The 19,817-nt window shown below is 39.2% G+C and overlaps 2 protein-coding genes across 2 annotated transcripts in view; one reads left to right on the top strand and one right to left on the bottom strand.

Moving 5' to 3' along the window:
- Positions 1-2,967, top strand: part of il16 (interleukin 16) — a 68,701-nt gene extending 65,734 nt beyond the window's left edge. The window contains exon 16 of the mRNA XM_048616025.1: positions 472-2,967. Within this exon, the coding sequence (XP_048471982.1) occupies positions 472-668 (197 nt within the window). The 3' untranslated portion in view covers positions 669-2,967. The remainder of the gene's footprint in view (positions 1-471) is intronic.
- A 2,127-nt stretch (positions 2,968-5,094) lies between these two features.
- Positions 5,095-19,817, bottom strand: part of stard5 (StAR-related lipid transfer (START) domain containing 5) — a 48,371-nt gene continuing 33,648 nt past the window's right edge. The window contains exons 8-10 of the mRNA XM_048615716.1: positions 16,414-16,531; positions 10,920-11,013; positions 5,095-7,152 (exon numbers count right to left, since the gene is read on the bottom strand). Of these exons, the coding sequence (XP_048471673.1) occupies positions 7,005-7,152; positions 10,920-11,013; positions 16,414-16,531 (360 nt within the window). The 3' untranslated portion in view covers positions 5,095-7,004. The remainder of the gene's footprint in view (positions 7,153-10,919; positions 11,014-16,413; positions 16,532-19,817) is intronic.

Consider the following 19,817-nt stretch of genomic DNA (forward strand, 5'->3'; position numbering starts at 1 on the left):
TACCATTTCTGGTTGAGGATTGTTGTCAGTGTGATCTTTCACGCTGATGAGCTGGGATCCCCCATTATTAAGGATGGGAATAGTTGTAGAGCTACCTCATCCAGTGAGTTAATTGTACACTACCATTTTTGCAAGGGTATGAGATCAGCTTATTTACCTAGATCATTCTATATCATACCATTTTGTATGCATTGTCCAGAAGTTTTGTTAATTGTTTTCCTTCGTGGCTTCCCCAGCTGTCCCTTGGGTGAGTGGTGGATGGAAGTAATACCTGAAAATACAATGGCTCACTCCCATAGTTACAAATGAGCTCAGGAACTCGGTGAATCTATTGCATACAGCTATACCTGGCTGTCTTTAATATTGTTTGTAAAGCATGCTGTCAAATCTGTGTAGTTTCACCTTGCATTTTCAGAGGCTTGTTTTGAATTTAGCAAAGGTAATTTTCATATGTTTTCTTGCACCTTACAGGGGGAGCCCTTGATCAGAGCAACATTATCCAGCCTGGAGATGAGCTACTTCAAGTAAACACCACCATCCTGCAAGGTCTGAGCCGTTTTGACGCTTGGAATGTCATCAAGTCCCTGCCCGATGGGCCCTGCTCAGCAACAATCAGGAGGATAGGTCCAATTTCTAGCACAGCCAAAGCATCACAAGAGGCCGAATAAAGCCCCTAATAACCAACTAAGGACCTTATAAACTTAATGTAATGTCATCTCTTTCACGTAATTCAGTTAACCTACAATGTGGACTACATACTAATATCCACAGAATTTCCACTGCGATTGTTAATCTTTTAAACTAGCTCTTCTTGTGGACAGATTGAGGTGTTATCTCTATTAAGTCATTTTATCCGTCTGTAGCAAGCAGAGTCAGATAGTGAAAAATCCAGGCTTGGTCCTAGCTCTCGCATACACTCACTATTCCCCATATCTATTAGTGTATGCTGGGCAACTGTCAGATTGAGGTCTTGCCTCGGCTCATTACACTCCTGCATAATTAAGTTTGTGCGCAATTACTATTAATGCAAACAACACAAAAACTTTATGAACTAATTCCCAAATAAAAGTTGTATTATCGCAGGTACACAACGTAGATGCTCACAAAGTGCTAATACATAACCATGATCCTATCCAAAAAAGCAGAAATTCAATAAGTACTTTGCCTACTGTTTCATAGTGTGCAACTTCAACTGCAAAATTTCTGACCATTTTTCATCTCCATTACAAAACAGAATGCCTACTTCTACTGCTGCCAAATTCCACCCTCTATTAACTAAACTCATTCAAAACACTTCTACCTGTACTATATATTTCATCCTGCTCGGAGGAAGGGTCACCTGACCTGAAATGCTAACTCTGATTTCTCTTCACAGATGCTGCCAGCCCTGCTGAGCTTTTTCTAGCAATTTGTTTTTGTTTTTTTTATTCTTGCCACAAAGTTCTCCATTCGTGCAGCATTGTCTTTGTGTAACCCCTGTCCCCTTTGGTTACTGTCCCACAATAACAGCTGGGCTTTTAATTGTTTAGACCTGTGACCCATTGTTCTATCCTTCACCCTGCCTTCCCAGCCCCACCACACCTCTCCCGTTCCACATCCTTTCTTCAAAACCTACCACTTTCACTTCCTTCCACACATCCTCCTTTCACTGAAAATCCAATTTGTGCCTGTGAAGCACCTTGAGAAAATTTTCCACATTAAATGCAAGCTGAATACAAATGTTATTTAGCCTGCCCAATTTATTTCTGAACTGCGGTAAATGGCAATATAATGAATGAAAACTGACTGTTGCAGCCAACTCTAAGATAGACAAATAATTCATGAGGAATTTTACAGCTTAACAAAACTCTCCATCCTGTTCCAGGTTAATGTAACAATCCCCTAGTTAGGATAAAATAAATGGGAAATATTGGATTGCTGGAGCAAAAAAAAGAGAAATGATAGAAATGCTAAGATAGGGTAGGAATTCTGAAGAGGAATACATCACTGTTTCAGAGAAACTTAAAACAAAACCTCAAATGTTAACCTGTCCTTTACAGATGCAGATTGATCTGCTGAACATTGCTTTTGTACCTCACTAATCAGGGCTCTGGTGCATTAAGATTCAGACTAGATAACCCTGTTGAAAGGGATTCAATGTTTTGATTTCTGATCTGAATTTGTACCAATCACACAAAATAAAAACTCCAGACTGGGTTCAATCCTGACCCTTAATGCAGCACTGAAATGAAATAATACCAAAACGAAATTGTACTGTTCATCTCTGTATGTCCTAAAGCATTTTGCAACCAATCAAGTACTTTTAAATGTAGACAATAAAGCAGCCAAATCACATACAGCATTGCAAATAATGACCAAATAACCTGATTCAGGTTTGAGTCAGGGCAGAAATGTTGGCAAGGGAGGGCCTTCTTATACTACTCCCAAATGGTGCTAAGATGTATATGGTTTAAACGCCCAATCCAATTGATGGCACTACGATGACAACCTATTCTTTGAATCTCTGGTGTGGAACTTGAATCATCAGCCTTACAGGCGAGAGTGCCACAACTAAACCAAGGCTTACTCATGTCAAACACAAATCCTGTTGCCATTTTTGCAGCTCTCTGCTTTTTGATCTTGGGAATGTAAGGCAACAGAAACCAGTTAACAGGTACTTCCCGGAAAATTAGTTTGGTGGCCAAGAATACTTTTTTGTATAGACTTGAATGGTAGTAAACAAGTTCTAAGACTATGTCCCTAGACAAAAATTTTAAAAAAAGGTAGCTTGAGAATTTAGAAAATGCCTCCATCACTTCAAAGGTTGAAGTTTTGCTATTGTTTGAGGATGTCTACAGGAGGCAAAATACAGGCATTAAACAGGCAACGTATATCATAGGGTTCTGATCTCGTCTCGCTTTTTCCCCCAAAATAAAATTCTACCCTGTATGTGATTAAAGAGCAATAAGAAGTGTGGCATTGTTCAAATGCAGCCTCGTTACTCATTGATATTTGTGCTAAGATAATAGCCAGTACAGGAAAAAAAAAATCCTACAAACTGTTCCATTGGAGCCATCTTAAATATTTTAAATGTAGTGATTGGAACCTGTGAGAAATCCAAAGGTTATTCAACTTACTGAATCACTTAGCTCTCCTCATTTGTTGAATCATGGGAGGAACATAGGTACAGGTCATTATTCAGCAGCTAGTCTGGTCTTGTGTTAAATAAGACAATCTATTACATATAATCTCCATTTATCGCTGTTGATTCTGGAACCTTTAATAAGGTTTAAGAAACATTTATCTCAAATCTGAAACTTTCCATTGACTTAATCTCAAGTGTTTTGAGAGAATATTCTGGCTTTCCACTGGTCTTCTGTGCGATATCACCATTGAATGACCTGGCTCTGGTTTTGAGGTCACAACCATTGTAAGATTCCTCGAGAACTTGACAGGGCAGATGTGGAAAGGTTGTTTTGCTTGCGAGACAGTCTAGGACCAGACTGCATAATCTCAGAGTAAGGGAACACACATTTAAGATGGAGAAGGAACTCTTCTGTCAGAGGGTTGTGAATCTGTTGTTGTTAGTCATTACACAGATTTTTGATTAGTAAATAAATCAAGGGTTATACAAAAAGACAGGTAAGGGAAGTTGAAGATTATCAGGTCAGCCATCCTCTCACTAACTGGTGGAACAGACTCAATGGGCTGAATGGCCTACTTCTCATCCTAGGTCTTATGGTCTTGTGAACATTTCCTTCTCTCCGCCCACTCCCCCACAAGAAAATAGTTGCTAACTACCTTATCAAATTCTCTAATCTTTTGAAACACTCCAGTTGGATTCTCTCTGGTCTTCCACATTGAAGATAAGACAAGCCACAAATTTTCAAATTTACCCTTATGATTTAATTATTTTCAGCTGACCATTCTGATGAGTCTGCACTGCACCCCCACCAAGGTCAATATTCCTATGGTGCAGTACCTGGTAAAAAAGACATAGCACCCTAGAGGCTGGAAGGTCTAATCTCAGCTCAATCAAGTTGTACCAAGGTTTTCACCCCTTTAAGATAGAGGTCAAAAATCAATTAGTTCAAGTTAATTTGTGAACATCTAGATTTTAGTTAGTTCTTATCTTGAACACATAAATCTTTGTACTCTAGTTTGCAGTATCTCCCTCTTGCTTTCTCGTTTCACTTTTCCTATGTTGCATGGGGTACCAAAACACTGGCTGATCACTAACTGTCCCATTTAGCTGGATTGGTAATGTGTGTGGCCTGCCTGCATCTGCTGCCTTCTTTCACAGTCAGCAAGTCTTGCTGTTAGGACTCAAACCCACAGCCTTCTGACTCAGACAAAAATCCCAGTTCCAAGTTTCTCACTGTTGGAGAATATTTTCTTAGCTGCAAACTCAGTGGGCTTCACATGTCAAAAGTCCCTTTGCAACTTTTTATTCTCAGCTAAAATAAGTATCAAACTTAGATGTAAGTTCATTTGATTCATCTCTAGTGAAAGGTGGGGGGGAAGAGGAGGAAAGCACTGCTGCTGGTTACATTATGCTACCCCTTCCAAATCAGTTAACTACAATTCAATGTCCTACTATGTTTAAGTTTTTTCGTGAGACTATTAAATATCTGAAAAGTTACAAAACAAAAAAAATCTCTATTCCACTGACTACTACATTAGTTTCCACCTCAAAAGCAGAGAGTCAAAAGACTGGAATCCCTTTGAGACTAATTTTAAGTGGTCAGAGGTTCATTAGACTCTCAAGGACAACTATGGCCTTGCCAGTGAAATCCCTAGCCTCTGGATAAATAAACATGATTGAATTGTTCAAAAATGTACTTATAAGATTGGGAGTGGGGGTGTGGGTGTGGGAGAGGTGGGGTGGGGGAGTTTGGAAGATTTGGAAGATCATAACCAGAACATCAACTTTGTTACTGACCTCAATCTCCCTACGTGGAGACCTGTCTATTTTCAGACTTATTACCTTCTCCATTACTTCTTTTGAATTAATTATATTAGCCTAAAATTCCTCCCTTTGATTTATTCCTACTTTGCTTCACATGCCTGGATCTTTATTCTCATCCTCCATACCAAAGACAAAAGGCCAAAAAGTTCATTGGAAAGTGGTTTTAATTTTCTTAAGTAAATCATTTTTTAAACTTTTGGCATTGGTTTAAAAATGTATTTGAACCTTTAAAATCTCAAAATTTACAATGTTTGCTGTAATAAGGATACATTGTAAGAAAGGTGGGATTTCAGATCAAGCAATAAATACAGCTTACCATCACATAATTCCTGTCACGCTGAAGAAGCACCTTGAGAGTTAACATTAGTTCAACTAATTCCTTCCTTCCAATACTCTGTACATTTCAAATGGCACAGTAGACACCAAAAACACACATTTGAAGACTTTTCACATGGTGTCCAAAACGTACACTAATACCAACAGGATGTTCAATGGTTGCAATCAGCAGTCAGGTTGAAAGCATTGAGGAGGGATTTTTTTTAATGCATCTTTCCAGCGTGAATTGCCAAGCACACAGTAACAGGGACAACAGTTTCTTCAATTTGTGAAACTAGGAAAAGAGATGCTTTCAAATAAATAAGCAATTTACCAATAATACAAAATCCAACATCATAACCCATTTAAAAAGTGCAAGTAAAAACAAAGTCCAATTTCAAATCACAATTATATACTAAAATGCCTCAGACTCCAAAAAAAAGCTGTCAATAAATGGTTTTACATAAACATACAGTACATTGTTAACAATGAGCTGTGCAAGCATCATATCATTTGGCTTAACTGTGTACACAGAACTAATGCCCATTTTAAACTCTGGTGCAAGTTAAGTTTTAAGTTCCTTTCTTCAATAAAAGGTTGAATGTAAAATTCAACCAAGTTCTGTATACTTGGAATGCGTCACAAACAGATTCCCCATCCCTTAGGAAAAAGTAGCAGTTTAAAAGGACGGGGTTTATTAACTTAAAAGCAAACAAACAATTAAAATAAATATAAACAACACCAGGATTTATCACTTCGAGAGATGCAAAACTTTTAAAACATTTGGTCAAGTGAAGATTATCTTGCATGGAACATGTTTCCACAAATAACAATATTATTTTTACCATTTACATGCAAGGTAGCAAATTACTGGAAAGCATGTTGCTTGAAGAGATGAACGTGTTCCATAATGTGCTTACAGCATTGTCCTTTCCTGAAGAACACCAATTTTGGACATCTGCTACTAAATATTTTAAGTTCACTCAGCAAGGTTTGGAACAGGAGTACAGTACTATTACCTTTTGAAGGGACTAACGCTAGTATTTGAAACTGTTTTGCCCAACTCTCTCTTTCAACACCAGTTATGCCTGTTACGGAGCTTTAGGAAGAGGATACTGCTTGCACTGAGACTTTGAAAAAGAGTTACAAATCAAACTTTAAAAAATGTTTTTATAATGGCAGAACATTTTGAAGGACATGCTGTACTCCAATGGCAGTAATACTTTGCTCTAAATCATCCCTCATTTTACCATTTGGCACAAACACCTCACTTAAATTAGGGGCATCATTTGCTGAATATCCATTTGCGCTTTAAACAATTAGAATAATGCAAATATATATTATTCATTGTTGGGCAGATTATTAACTTTAGTTTAGGACTCAAACTCAGTACATGAAGAAATTTTCTACTGGATGCCCAATTAATGAAAAATAATTGAATGCTTCTATTTCGAACAGACCATTTTCGTTTAACTAAATTTTCAATGCCAATATATACAAGCACACTCCTTTACACCTTCACTGTACAGCTTGAAATTACTTCATTTGCTTTTCACTGATCTTTTTCTTCCCCCCCACCCCCAATAAGATAACTGTAGAAATGTTTACATTTTTAAAAAGCAGAAAACAGAGAGTCCAAAATACATTCAAATCAAAACTAAGTGACAACATTCAGTGCAATAAAACTAAATCAGAGGTTTCTGGGCAAAGGTAGATGGAAAAAAAAGTAGAGGGAGATTCATCAAGCTTTAAAAATCTTCACGGCTTTTGCCAGATTGCTGTAAAACTCAACCATACTAGATGGAAAGAAAGACTCCAACACGGATTGTGGGAGATACCCACCAAGGTCAGTTTGAAAGAACATAGTCAAGTGAGTCTTCAGTGGCTCTCTGAAAATGAAACACACACATATAAATTAATCTGAACACACTTGCTGGCACCCAGCAATTTGCCTTGCACTTGCCCTTGGCTTTACTCTCCCCCCCCACCCCCCCCCAAGTAGGTAAATTTCGAAATTTTTATCTGCCCTATAATCTTCACTCAAGTTGAATGAATTGACAGTACCAGAGGTTAACCTTCAACTATACAAATGATAAGGAATACATTTTCAATATCCGATTCTGATAATTTACAAATATCCAAACAACAGTTTTACAGAGTGAAAGGTCATCCTGTTACAAATTGGTTTGAAATATGGCAAATGATTCTCAAGAACAGAAATTAAGATCATTGTTTACTTGGATCTAATTGATTGCATTCATGACAGATTTGGAGCTACTTCAACTAACTTGAGGTTGGCATAACCTGGCCAAACAACAGTAAAATATCTATTATTTGGCATGCACAGCAAAATGGGTGGGATCAGTTAATCAATAACAGCAGTTATCCAAGAGTTCTGCATTTCCCACAACCAAAAAACTCCTACATGATCTCATAATGACATTTTGTTTGTTGCAGTCTTATAAGCATGGCAGAACGCAATTCTCATGCGTGGCAGCAAGATGGTGCAGTAACAGTGCCAGGCTGAGAACAAAGTGAGGGAAGACCACAGCAGCAACTTTGACAATCTCTCGTGGCTGTGTGGGAGTGAGACTGATGGGGAACAAGTGTTACTGCCAGCTTCTGGGGGATGAGACATCTCTAGTCAAAACAGACCTCGCAGAAATCCCGATTCCTAGAGTGTGCCTGTTGGTAGAATGCTAGATAAAAATCTTGCTATAGTTGGTAAACTCACAAGATAGCAATTTAATCACATTATGACTTATTTGATTTTAGTAAGAATCTGCAATCATCTGATACCAAATTACAATAAAGGAAAACTCTCATACAAAATGGAGTTCACACACTGATGACGAAAACCTGTACCAGATGGAAAGTCAATGCGTACACACAACAAAATGTCAATTTATGAACAATTTCTAATTCCATTATTTGTGTGCAGTGGAACACATGTATAACAATGGTGACAGAAACAGTAACATTGAGTTAAACACAGTTCCTGGTTTCATTCGATGAGTGCTACAGGCATAAACTGTACACACCACATTGTTTTCATATGGTGCAACCCTAATTCAGGCCTCAAGTGACCTGCTGTTTCTGCAGGAGTTTGGGATTCAGCACTTCAGCAAAAATTATAGTCAAAAATCAAGCAATTCTCTTTACTCTGGCCTGGGGATTCTGCTATGGCAATGTAAATTCACCACTGCTGAAGTTAAGGGAGTGGTGGGGTAGTTGCCTCCTAGTGGCCACGTAATACACAAAAACACCTGCTTCCAGTTCATTAACATGTATGCTCCGGCTCTACAGGGCAAACATTGTGTCATACTGCAGCTGCTCTCACCCGATTCTGATGGTGGCCAGGCCAGTCAGAGTCATACAGCATGGAAACAACCCTTTGGTCCAACCAGTCTACGGCATCCATATTCCCAAACTAAACTAATCCCACCTACCCGCATTGAACACATATCCCTCCAACATTTCCTATTCACTTACTTATCCAAATGTCTTTTAAATGTTGTAACTGTACCCACATCCACCACTTCCTCTGGAAGTTCATTCCACACTCAAACCACTGTTAAAAAAAAAAACTGCTTCCAGGTCTTTAAAATCTTTGTCCTCTCACCTTAATATGCCCCCTAGTCTTGAAATCCCCAACCCTAGGGAAAAGGCACCTGCCATTCACCTTATCTATACCACTCGTGATTTTATAAAACTCGAAGTTCACCCCTCAACCTCCTCTGCTTCAGTGAAAAAAAGTCCCAGTCTATCCAGCCTCTCCCCATAACTAAAAACCCTCCATTCCTGGCAACATCCTGGTGAATTTCTTCTGAATGCTCTCCAGGTTAATAATAATCTTCCTATAACAAGGTGACCAGAACTGGACACAGTACTCCAGATGAGGCCTCCCCAACGCTCTTTACAACCTCAACATAATATTTTAACTCATTTATTCAAAGAGGAATGAGCAATGAAGGCAAGCATGCTAAACACCTTCTTAACCATCCTATCTACACGTGTTACAAACTTCAAAGAATTATATAAATAAACCCTTAGGTCCTGCTCTACAATACCATCCAAGGCCCTACTTTTAATTGTACAAGTCCTACCCTTATATTGCGTTTTGGTAAAACAAACTTCACATTTATCCAAATTAATTCATGGGCGGCACGGTGGCTCAGTGGTTAGCACTGCTGCCTCACAGCACCAGGGATCCAGGTTCAATTCCACTCTCGGGCAACTGTCTATGTGGAGTTTGCACATTCTCCCTGTGTCTGCGTGGGTTTCCCCCGGGTGCTCCGGTTTCCTTCAACAGATGTGCAAGCTAGGTGGATTGGCCATGCTAAATTGCCCTTAGTGTTCAGGGATGTGTAAATTAGTGGTGTTATGTGGGATGCTCTGAGGGTTGGTGTGGACTTGTTGGGTCGAAGGGCCTGTTTCCGCGCTGCAGGAATTCTATGATATTCTATAATTCCATCTGCCACTCTTCAGCCAATTGATCAGGACCTCTTTGCAATCTTAGGTCACTTTTTTTCACGCCTTTTATATTCTCATCTAAATCATTTGTACAAGTGTCAAACAAAAAAGTCATTCTGCGTAGTGATTTCAACTGCATCGTTGGTACTGCTGTACACCCTGGCTGCCACATCCAGACTCCTAATGGAAATGGCAAACTAGGCAAAGGTGTGTATGTCAGAATGCATGAGCAAAGGCATCATCACCTTCATTTACAAGAATAGGGACCAAAGGGAGAAAATTAGAAAGTAGTATCTCATTTCCCTGCTGAAAGGGGACTAAAAACGTTTGTCCAAGGTCATTGCCAAATGAGTTAAGCGTGCTCTGAAATTGGTGATCCACCCTGATCCCTGTTGTGCTGTATCCAGTACAAAGGTTTCCAGTAGTCACGTACTACTTGGGGATTGCCCATGCACGTTGGACATCTGACTCAGTAGCCTGAATGAGATGAAAGCCTTTCACAGAAAATTGCAAACTTACAGGAAGGATGTGCTCTCTAAAATGCAATTTGGGGAGAGATTCTGAAACTTGATCCAAGTAATCCACACAAAGCATTTTCACTCCATACGTAGGAATCAGAAAGCTTTTTAGATCAAATCTCGAGTCAAGCAAGGTAATCCTGTCTTATTCATGTGTTGCATCAAGCTTTTTTCTGAGTCCATCAGGAAAGATACTGGTATAAAAAAAGCTAATGATCCCAAATATATGTTGGCAGATCAAAACACCTGCTCCATACATTGACAACATTCATTCTGCTCAATGATTGATGAGCATCTGCAATCTGTTTGAACCAGCTTCACATGAAGTAATGTGAAACATAGATCATCTACCTTTACTGATGTTAATTGAAGGATAAATATTGGTCAGGGCATCAAGGAAGACTCACCAGTTTTCCTTGAAAATACTGCCTTGGGGTCTTTCACATCCAAGACAAGAATCAAACTTCAGTTTAATGTCTCACCTGAATGATGGCACATCTGACAGTGCAGTACTCCCTTACTGCACTGGAGCCTAAAGTTACATAGCCAAGCCCCTGGGGTGGGATGTGAACTCATAAGCTTCCGATACAGGCGAAAGGGAGCTATAACTAACTCTGTGCAATAGTCGACTGTAAAAGATCGAGATAGATTGAAAGAGCTCTTACCCTGCAATGGGAGCACAGAAACATCCACAGGGATGGTTAAACCCTCTCACATAGTGAGGTTTAGGGGGACAGTTAGGGTGCTCCACATGAGTAGCTGTGAAGAAACAAAAAGAATTGCTGTTACTTTAAACTTCAACAGCACAGAACAATTAAACCTCATAGCAAATGAAAGTTGTTGAATGGAAACCTTACATTCTGGCTCAGATTTTGTGTAGAGTTCCTGCTACCGGCCCCTGCCCCAAATTCCATCATCAATCGCTCCATTAAATTTAAAGCTGTAACACTTGTGGAAAACATTAAATGCCCTGTCTTTAAACTAGCACAAGTTAGCAACAAACATTTGTTTTTAAAAAAGAAGTAACAGACACTTCCACACACAAAAGGCCATTACCCCTAAACACTGCCTGCAGACTAGTGAAGTCACAGCTAAGTGGCTGCCTGCTTGTCTCTGATACAGTTACTGCACCTTAAAAAATTCTAAGCATCTAAGATGTTATGAGATGTGACAAAATGCAAATCCTTATGAAATCAAACTTTTCAGATTAAATTATCCAACAACAGAATAGTCACCTCCAAATTTTCCGATATTAGTGGCTCCTGAACTTCTACAATTTTAAGAAAGACTCCATATTCATCAGCAAGGAATTAATTACCTCAGTTATTTCAGTTTTCCTGTTTCCCAGTTAGCTGCGCATCCCTTTGTTGAGGGGTTTAAATCTGCTCTCTCCCCATTGCAGACCCTCACCCCCTACTGTTGCAGATCCCTTCCTCTTTACAGATTCCCTTCACCAGCCTGCAGCCCCCTCAAACCCTCAAGTCCCTGGACTAGTGGCCTTGATGCCTCACAGCCTCACTTCGTGCCATCCCCAACCCCAGTCTCAGGATTTCCTCCTTCACCCGGTCCTGGCAGTTTCAGTCACTGTTGCCACTCACCTGCCCCATGTTCTTCCAATCACAGGCTGTTTTCCATCCTGCATTTACACTGATGGTTAACCGATCTGCCTGCCAGCAGCAAAATGTGGACAGAAACTGCATTTGATTGGAGATGCAGGTCTTCCAAAATTCTGACAGTTGCACACAGCGGAGCCCCTCAAGCCTGCTCTGCCATTCAATGGGATCATTGCTGATCTGTTTGTTTTAAACTCCATTTAACACCAGTAATCTTTGAGTCCCCTCCCCAGAAAGAAACTGCCTTCAATGGCAAAGTTCCAAAGTCACATAATCCTGAAAGGACAATCCCTAATTTGTAAACAGTGCCCTTTAAGATTTGGATCCCTCAAAGGGAAAACATCCTTTCTATAACCAGTTTAAGATCATTCAGGATCTAAAATATTTCAAATCAAATAACCCTCATTCTAAATTCCAGTGAAAACAAGCCCAGTTTACCCACTTTCCTCAGAAGGCAACTTGCACATTTTATGTATCAATCTAGCAAGCATCTGCATCCTTCCTTAATTATTAGGACTGAGTGCTTACACTAGATGGGTAAGAAAGACATTTATTTCCTGAGGAAATTTAACTTTGTTTCTAGTTTGTATTTAACTGAAATATACAAATTTAAATTATGTAGGTCCTAGCTTTAATCAGGGCTTTCAACAAGGTCTCCATTGGAAGAGCAGCTGGGCTTAAGAATCAGCTCAAACTGGTTCCTTATTAAGTAGGCCTTTTGTTTTAGATGTACATAAAATTGGCCAATTTTGTGCAACTGAGCATTTGTTACGTCTTACAATAGAATCTTGCGATTAAGGGAATCAGTGGAAGAATGGGAGGGGGTGCTCTGTTGCATTTTCCTTTCCTACCTATTTCAGCCTCCAGGAATTGCTCTTATCTTGCTACAGAAGTTAGTTATTCAGTGTTAAGTGACTAAGATTTATTATTTTTTGAGATTCAAAATAACATTGCAACTGGTGGCAAGGTTAATAAAATAAAAACACCAATATAATTAAATAAAATAATTAAGCAAAATGCATTAATAAATGGTAGAACAGGTGATGTGTTGCAGCTGCACTGTGTGTAAGATTCCCAGCAAACATGTCTGCAGCAAAAATCGAATGTTCAAGCAGCTTTGGCCGAATTGGAGACACTCCAAGACATCAGGGAGGGGTTACCTGGATTAAATTGTACCAGGACACAGTCACACATTTTAAGATTGGGTTGTCTAATTTGGTCAGTGGAAAGAAGAGTATGACTGCAACTGAGGGGGGTCAGAAGGCAGGAATGCAGCAGCAATAGCCTTTGCAATTATCCAATACATAAGGTTCATTGAGCTTGTTGGATCAAGATTAAAGGCTACAAAGGTGAATGAGCAAAGTGATCACGGCACTTTGGCACAGGAAACCATCCAACTTGGGGAACAAAAAGGAATGTGGACACAGCATGGGACTTGTACTGAAAAGGGATTGACACTCAGCTCCACAGCAAGAAGCGAGAATATCAATGACATAGGCAGGACAAAAGGAAGAAGTTCTGCATACTCAATAGAAACCCAAATATAATAAACTGTGGATTATCACCTGAACCATATTAAAACTGGCACACAGCAAATCGTATTAGAGAGATGAATATATAGCTAAAAGACAGGTATGAGAGGAATGAGTTCCCATTTGTGGGGCACCTGCACCAGCAATGGGGAAAATGGGATATGTATTCAAAAACAGAAATTGCTGAAGAAACTCAGGAGGAGTATGAAAGAAACCTAGCCAGAAATATAAAACCAAAAGGAAGAGTTTCTATAAATACTTAAAATAGAGTTAATAAAATTAGCATTCATCCTTTAGTAAACAAGTCTGGAAATTAACAATGGAAAACAAAGAAATGGCAGATAAATTGAACAGGTATTTTCCATCAGTCTTCATTAGAGGATACAAGTAACATCCCTGAAGCTGTGATAAATCAGGAAATGGAAGGGAGGGAGGAACAAGAAAAATCAATAACCAGATAAATTTATATGTAAAATGTCAGACCTGAACGTAGACAATGCCTGGATCTTCAAGGACTACATCCCAGAGTCTTAAACGACTTGGGTAGTTAATGTTTTGGTTTTAATTTTTCAAAATTCTTGAATTCAAGGAAGGTTATATTTATGATCACCCAATCTAACGTAACTCCTTTATTCAAAAAGGAGGAGACCGACAGGAAACAACAAGGTAGTTACCTTAATGTGTCATAGGGAAAATGTTAGAAGTTTTAAGGACACGAAACAAGTTCAAGGTAAATCAGGTAGACTCAACATTTTTGTGAAAGGAAAATCATGTTAGACCAATCTATTGGAGTAACACAGGTTATGGAAAAAGGAGAACCCGTGGATGAACTACTTAAAATTTCCAGAAAACATTGGATAAAGTATCGTACTAAAAGGTTAGAAATCTGAAAATAAAAGCTCATGTAGGGGCAGCATATTGATATGGATAGAAGACTGGCTGGCTAACAGGGAGCAAAAAGACATTAATTGGTCTTTTTCAGGTCGGCATGATGTAGCAATGTCACAAGGATCACTTACGAGACCACAACTGCTTACAATTTATTCATATGACTTCGATGAAGAGAAGTAAGGTATGGTAGTCAAACCTGCTGATAATACAAAAATATGTAGGAAATTGAGCTGTGAAGAGGACATAGGAACTGCGAAGGGATATAGATAGGTTAAGTGAGAGGGCAATGATGTGGCAAATGGAGTGTAATGTGGGAAAAAGTGATAATTTCCAATTTGGCAGGAAGATTGAAATAGAAGTGTTTTATCTAAACAGCAAGAGACAGGAGAGCTCAAATGTAGAGGGATCTGGGTATCCTAGTGCATCGCAAAATGTGATGAATAAGATTCAGGTACAAGGAATTAGGAATAGAATGACTGTTTATTGCAAGTGGAATCAAATACAGAAGTAGGGAGGTCATGATTCGGCTACAAGGGCATTGGCAAATCCACATCTGCAATTGGGTCACATTACTTAAGGAAGGTTTTAAATGCATTGAAAGCAGGTCAGAGAAGGTTTACCAGACTTATAATTGGGAACAAGGAGTTTCTTGAGGAAAGTCTGGACAGGCTAAGTCTTGTATCAACTGGAGTTTAGAAGAGCAAATGGCAACTTGACTGAAACATATACACCATAAAGGGGTCCTGACAAGTAAATATGGAGAGAATGTTTCCTCTTTTGGAAATGCTTAAAGGAAGAGTCACTGTTTAAAAGTCAGGGGTTATCCATTTAAAACAAATAGGACAAATTGTTTTTGTCCTAGTGAGTATTTGGAAAGTATGGTAAAAGCAGTGCCATTGAATATTTTTAAGGCAGAGGTAGATGTTCTTAAACAAGGGGGTGACAGAAGAATGTGGCTGTGAAGTTACAATCAATCACATCAGCCACCATCTTATTGAACATTGGAGCATGCTCAATGGCTGACTGCTGCTCACTGTTTGTGTAGCTGCACATAAGGAGATCAAAGCTGCACACCATTTTCAAGACATGATTTTCTCCAATGCCCTATTTAACTGAATCATTACTTCCTTACTTTTAGGTTCAATTCTTTTCTTGATAAAGAATATCATTCAATTAATTACTTTTGTACTGAATACTAACTTGTGACTCAGGCATTAGAGCACCTGGATACTTCTACATCTCAGAATTCTATGTCATTCTCCACTTAAGTAATACTGCTTTTTAGTTCTTCCTGCCAAAGTGAATGACTTCACATTTTAACACATTATTATTCCAACAAGTAACTTTTTGCCCATGCAATATCTTTATTTCTGTCTGCAATCTTTATGTCCTCCTCACGACTTATTTTCCGACCTTTGTGTCATCTGCAAATTTAGCTACCACGTTTTTATTCCCCTTGATGAAGTCATTGGCCTACATTGAGGCCTCCGTGCAGAACGTAACCATGCCTGGCTTTTTCCTGCTAACCTTGCTTTCTGCCCTCCAGTTAACTATCTATGTTTGTATGTCACTTGCTACACCATGGGCTCCTACTTTGCACAATAATCTTTTGAGACATATAGTCAAATGTTTTCTGGAAATCCAATTTTAGTATGACAATGGGCTCCACTTTCTACAGTGCACACTCATTCTAAGAATTCCAATGGATTAAACATGATTTCTCTTTCACGGACTCTTCCAGATTACCTTGAGTTTTCTAAGTGTACGGTTATAACCTTAATTACTGATTTTAAACATCTTCCCTACAACAGATGACAAGCAAACTGGTCGGAAGTTCCTGGTTTTCTCCATCCTTCCCTTTTTGAATTGAGGGGATTATATTTGCTACATTCCAGTGTGGTGGAACCTTTCTAAACTCTAGGGACTTTTGAGAAATTAACACCAACACATCTTTTAACTCATTAGCCAGCTTTTTGAAACTCTAGGATAAAGTCCATCAGACCTGGGGACTTGTCAGCCTGCTGTTACATCAGGCTTGATTGATATTTCCTAGGCAGTCTCAGGGCTTTTGAGCAGACATGTCACTGCTGAGTACTTTAAGCGCTAATGTGTATTCTAGTTACCGTTTGAGGATATCGTCCCATTTTCATATTGTTTAATTAAAATAACATCCACAAAATCCCTCGGAGAGATCAAGCCCACAGCCGCTGATGGTGTAACAGTCCTGCAGACAGACACAGTCTAGAAGGGGAGACAGTACGAACAATCTTAACATTAAGCCAACACTACTTTCATCATCCATTTCTGGTGTGCAACTATAGAAAGCAAATAAAAAAAATGACAAATGCATTTTTGCATATTTTCAGATGAAATCTCAAGAGGACACAATTCTTCCCAAAACAGAGACAACAAGGTGCAGAGCTGGATGAACACAGCAGGCCAGGCAGCATCATAGGAGCAGAAAGGCTGACGTTTCGGGCCTAGACCCTTCTTCCCAAAACAATTCTTTTAACTGCTATTACTCTTATGAGGGAGTAATGATGGAAAGGTCTGCTTTTTTCAAAAGTAGAAATGGTTCTTAATGGCAAATACCATTTGTTAGCATGTAGAAACCATTAACTTTGTTCTTTTTAAATTCCCTCATGGGATGTGGGTATTGCTGGCTTGGTCAGCATTTACTGCCCATCCCTCGTTGCCAGAGAAGGTGATGAGCTGCCTTCTTGAACTGCAGCAGTCCACTTAGTGTAGGTGCACCCATTATGCCATTAGGGAGGGAATTCCAGGATTTTGCCCCAACTATGTTGAATTGATCTCTGGTTGTGATACTTAATAACTGACTTGGCCAAACCCAGAAAATCTACAAATACTGGCACAATGTGGAAAATCTAGCCCCATCAGGACAGAGACCATGTAGATTTTCCCAGATTTTGATCAGGTAATCAAATCAAGCAAGGAACCTAATGACTGGCACAATTGGTGAAGTTTCCCACCATTTTTACACATGGCTCTTCTGTGCAGACGTGTGCATATGTGGCCACCAGCAATGCCAATGAGCATCTCTTTGTGATGCTTGGACACTGTCTGTGCCTATGAGGCTCTGTTGTACCACAGCATTGACAATGATAATGAGCACTGCTGCCACCAGGAATAGGCTCCACAAATCACAGCTGCAAAGGACAGTGAAAGGGTCAGCGAATTAATTTATTCTGGACCGTAGAATTGGGGAGGCTTCTGAATTTGAGCTATGAAGGATCAAATTTAAAAGAAATCTATTCAAAGTGTCTGGCATAAGAAAGGTCAGAAGAAATTAAACACCTAATTGGACCAGGACTCCACGATTAAACTACAATTTCAGCAGGAGGATTTGTGAAAGTCATTACCAGTTATATTTATTTAAGCATTTAAGAAAATGTTTTGAGCCATGAAAGAAAAATGTCCATTTTTCTCAGGAAGAAATAACCTAAGAAATAACCTGGCTTCAGAAGGCAGGAAAACCGAGGAAGGTGAGCAACCACAATTTTGAATGTAATAAAGGCAGAAAAATCATGAACAGGATGGCAAGGAGCGATAAAATGGAATGGGTGTGTGAGGGAACATGGGAAGAAGAATCAAATTGCATGGAGATTTAATGAAGCATTGTTGCAATAAATATACAAGTTATCACTACAAATGATGTGGGAGTGTTAGTTTTACCTGTTTTATAGCTAGAGGAATAAAAAGAATGTCCCATAAGTGGGCAAAAAATTAATTTGTATCAAGTATCTGCGTTTCAACTCTAAATATCAATGTGCATGCTTATGAGGGCTGTTTGCACCAATTTGGATCAGGTGTTAATTCTGACATCATTAAATGTACAGTAATGATATACTTTGGGCTTGCAAGTATTGACGAAATGATGCGAGAGGAAACAGGAGGCTGGAAAATGAGTAGCCATGGGAAGGTAAGAAAGGTGTTTGGAGAAAGGAGTAAAGACAAGCAAGGACATGCATTTCTGGGCACCTTTCATTGTCATCGGACAATCCAAAGAACTTTTGATTTATCGTCTGTTATTTGTTACATAGGAAACATTACAGTTAAATTTCACACAAAGATCCCACAGACAGTTCTTCATCACAGATGATCAGGCAATCCGTTGTAGTGAAATTAATACTCGAAGAAGGAATTAAATGAATAGTTGAGGAGGCTGAGAAGTACTGCAATTAGTATTTGGAGGGACTGGAATAGTGGGTAATCAGGAAGAATGGTCTGGAGAACTGAAATTTAGGTTGGTAGTAGAAATGAGTATTTAGGCAGGAACTAAAGGGTATAGGAGGTAGTGACAGTCCAATCCTGTCCACCAGTGACTGGCCAAGACTCTGAGGGTGTGCAGAATACGAAAGAAATAACTATGGCTGTTTGAAATACATGTGTGCGCAAGAATAAATTTAGGAAGAAGGCAAGAATAAAAAGCCATACAACCTTCTGAAAACAAATTAATAGAGGTAAAGAAAGGGAATAAGAAAGAAATGAAGAGGAATTGAAGGCTCACGTTGTAATGAGGGTAGCTCAGCTAGTGATCTGTGGAATACAAAAAGAGGAAGAAAAGAACATTCTGATCGGGAACAAAGGAAAGAAGGCTCGTCTCAAGATTAGGTGGAGGGATACAGTGAGCTGGGCTGAAGCATAAGTACTACTTAATTACATTGGTGTAGTTAAAAAGATGGCGATTCAGTAAAGTTGGGGTTAGAACATGATGCCACAAGCAGAAGCGCGAGATCGTAAAGTGAAAAGTGCAACTTTGATTAAGATGGCAATGACATTAAAAGAAAGCCAAAGCAAACTACCATGGCACCATCAGAATGAGCCATCTCAAAAGGGAAAAGCAGCAGTAAGCACTGGAACTGACCAAATGCTACCGTCCCATACAACTGCAGCTGTCTTCTCTGTTTTCTATATTTGTTCCCCTGCGAAATGGGGTAACATCTCACATCTAAATGAGCTTTAGGTTGAAGGAGAAAATGCAATAGAAAAACCCAAAAAACAAAATCAGCTGCAGGCAGTGAAAACCAGGCCTCGAGAGAGGTAGACTATAGTCTTATCACTTTAAGACTGATGTCCATTTAGGAAGCTCAACATGCGAATGAGCCAGGTACCTGGATGTCACATGGCCACTGTCACTCTACATTTTAGCATCCTAGACAAAGGCTGTCTCTAGTGATTACTCTATCCTATCTGTACTAGTTTTCATGTAAATGGAATCCATGTACCTCATTTATGCTACATTTAGAAAGCATTACTACAGGGTGTCAAACTGGTATCATTGTAACATAGCACATGGTGATTGCGCTGTTTTTTTTTTTAAAAACGAAAGAAAAATGTAGTGGCAATACATGTTTGAACACAGGGTGAAACATCAAACAAGATACAACAGCAATCCAGACATTCACACACTATAGAAAATAGAAGAAAATGAAGTTTCTTCAAAAGCTGAGTGCATCTCTCTGAGGTGAGACAACAAGGTGCAGAGCTGGATGAACACAGCAGGCCA

Source organism: Rhincodon typus, chromosome 33 (assembly GCF_021869965.1).
Source record: "Rhincodon typus isolate 14 chromosome 33, sRhiTyp1.1, whole genome shotgun sequence".
Classification (NCBI taxonomy): Eukaryota; Metazoa; Chordata; class Chondrichthyes; order Orectolobiformes; family Rhincodontidae; genus Rhincodon; species Rhincodon typus.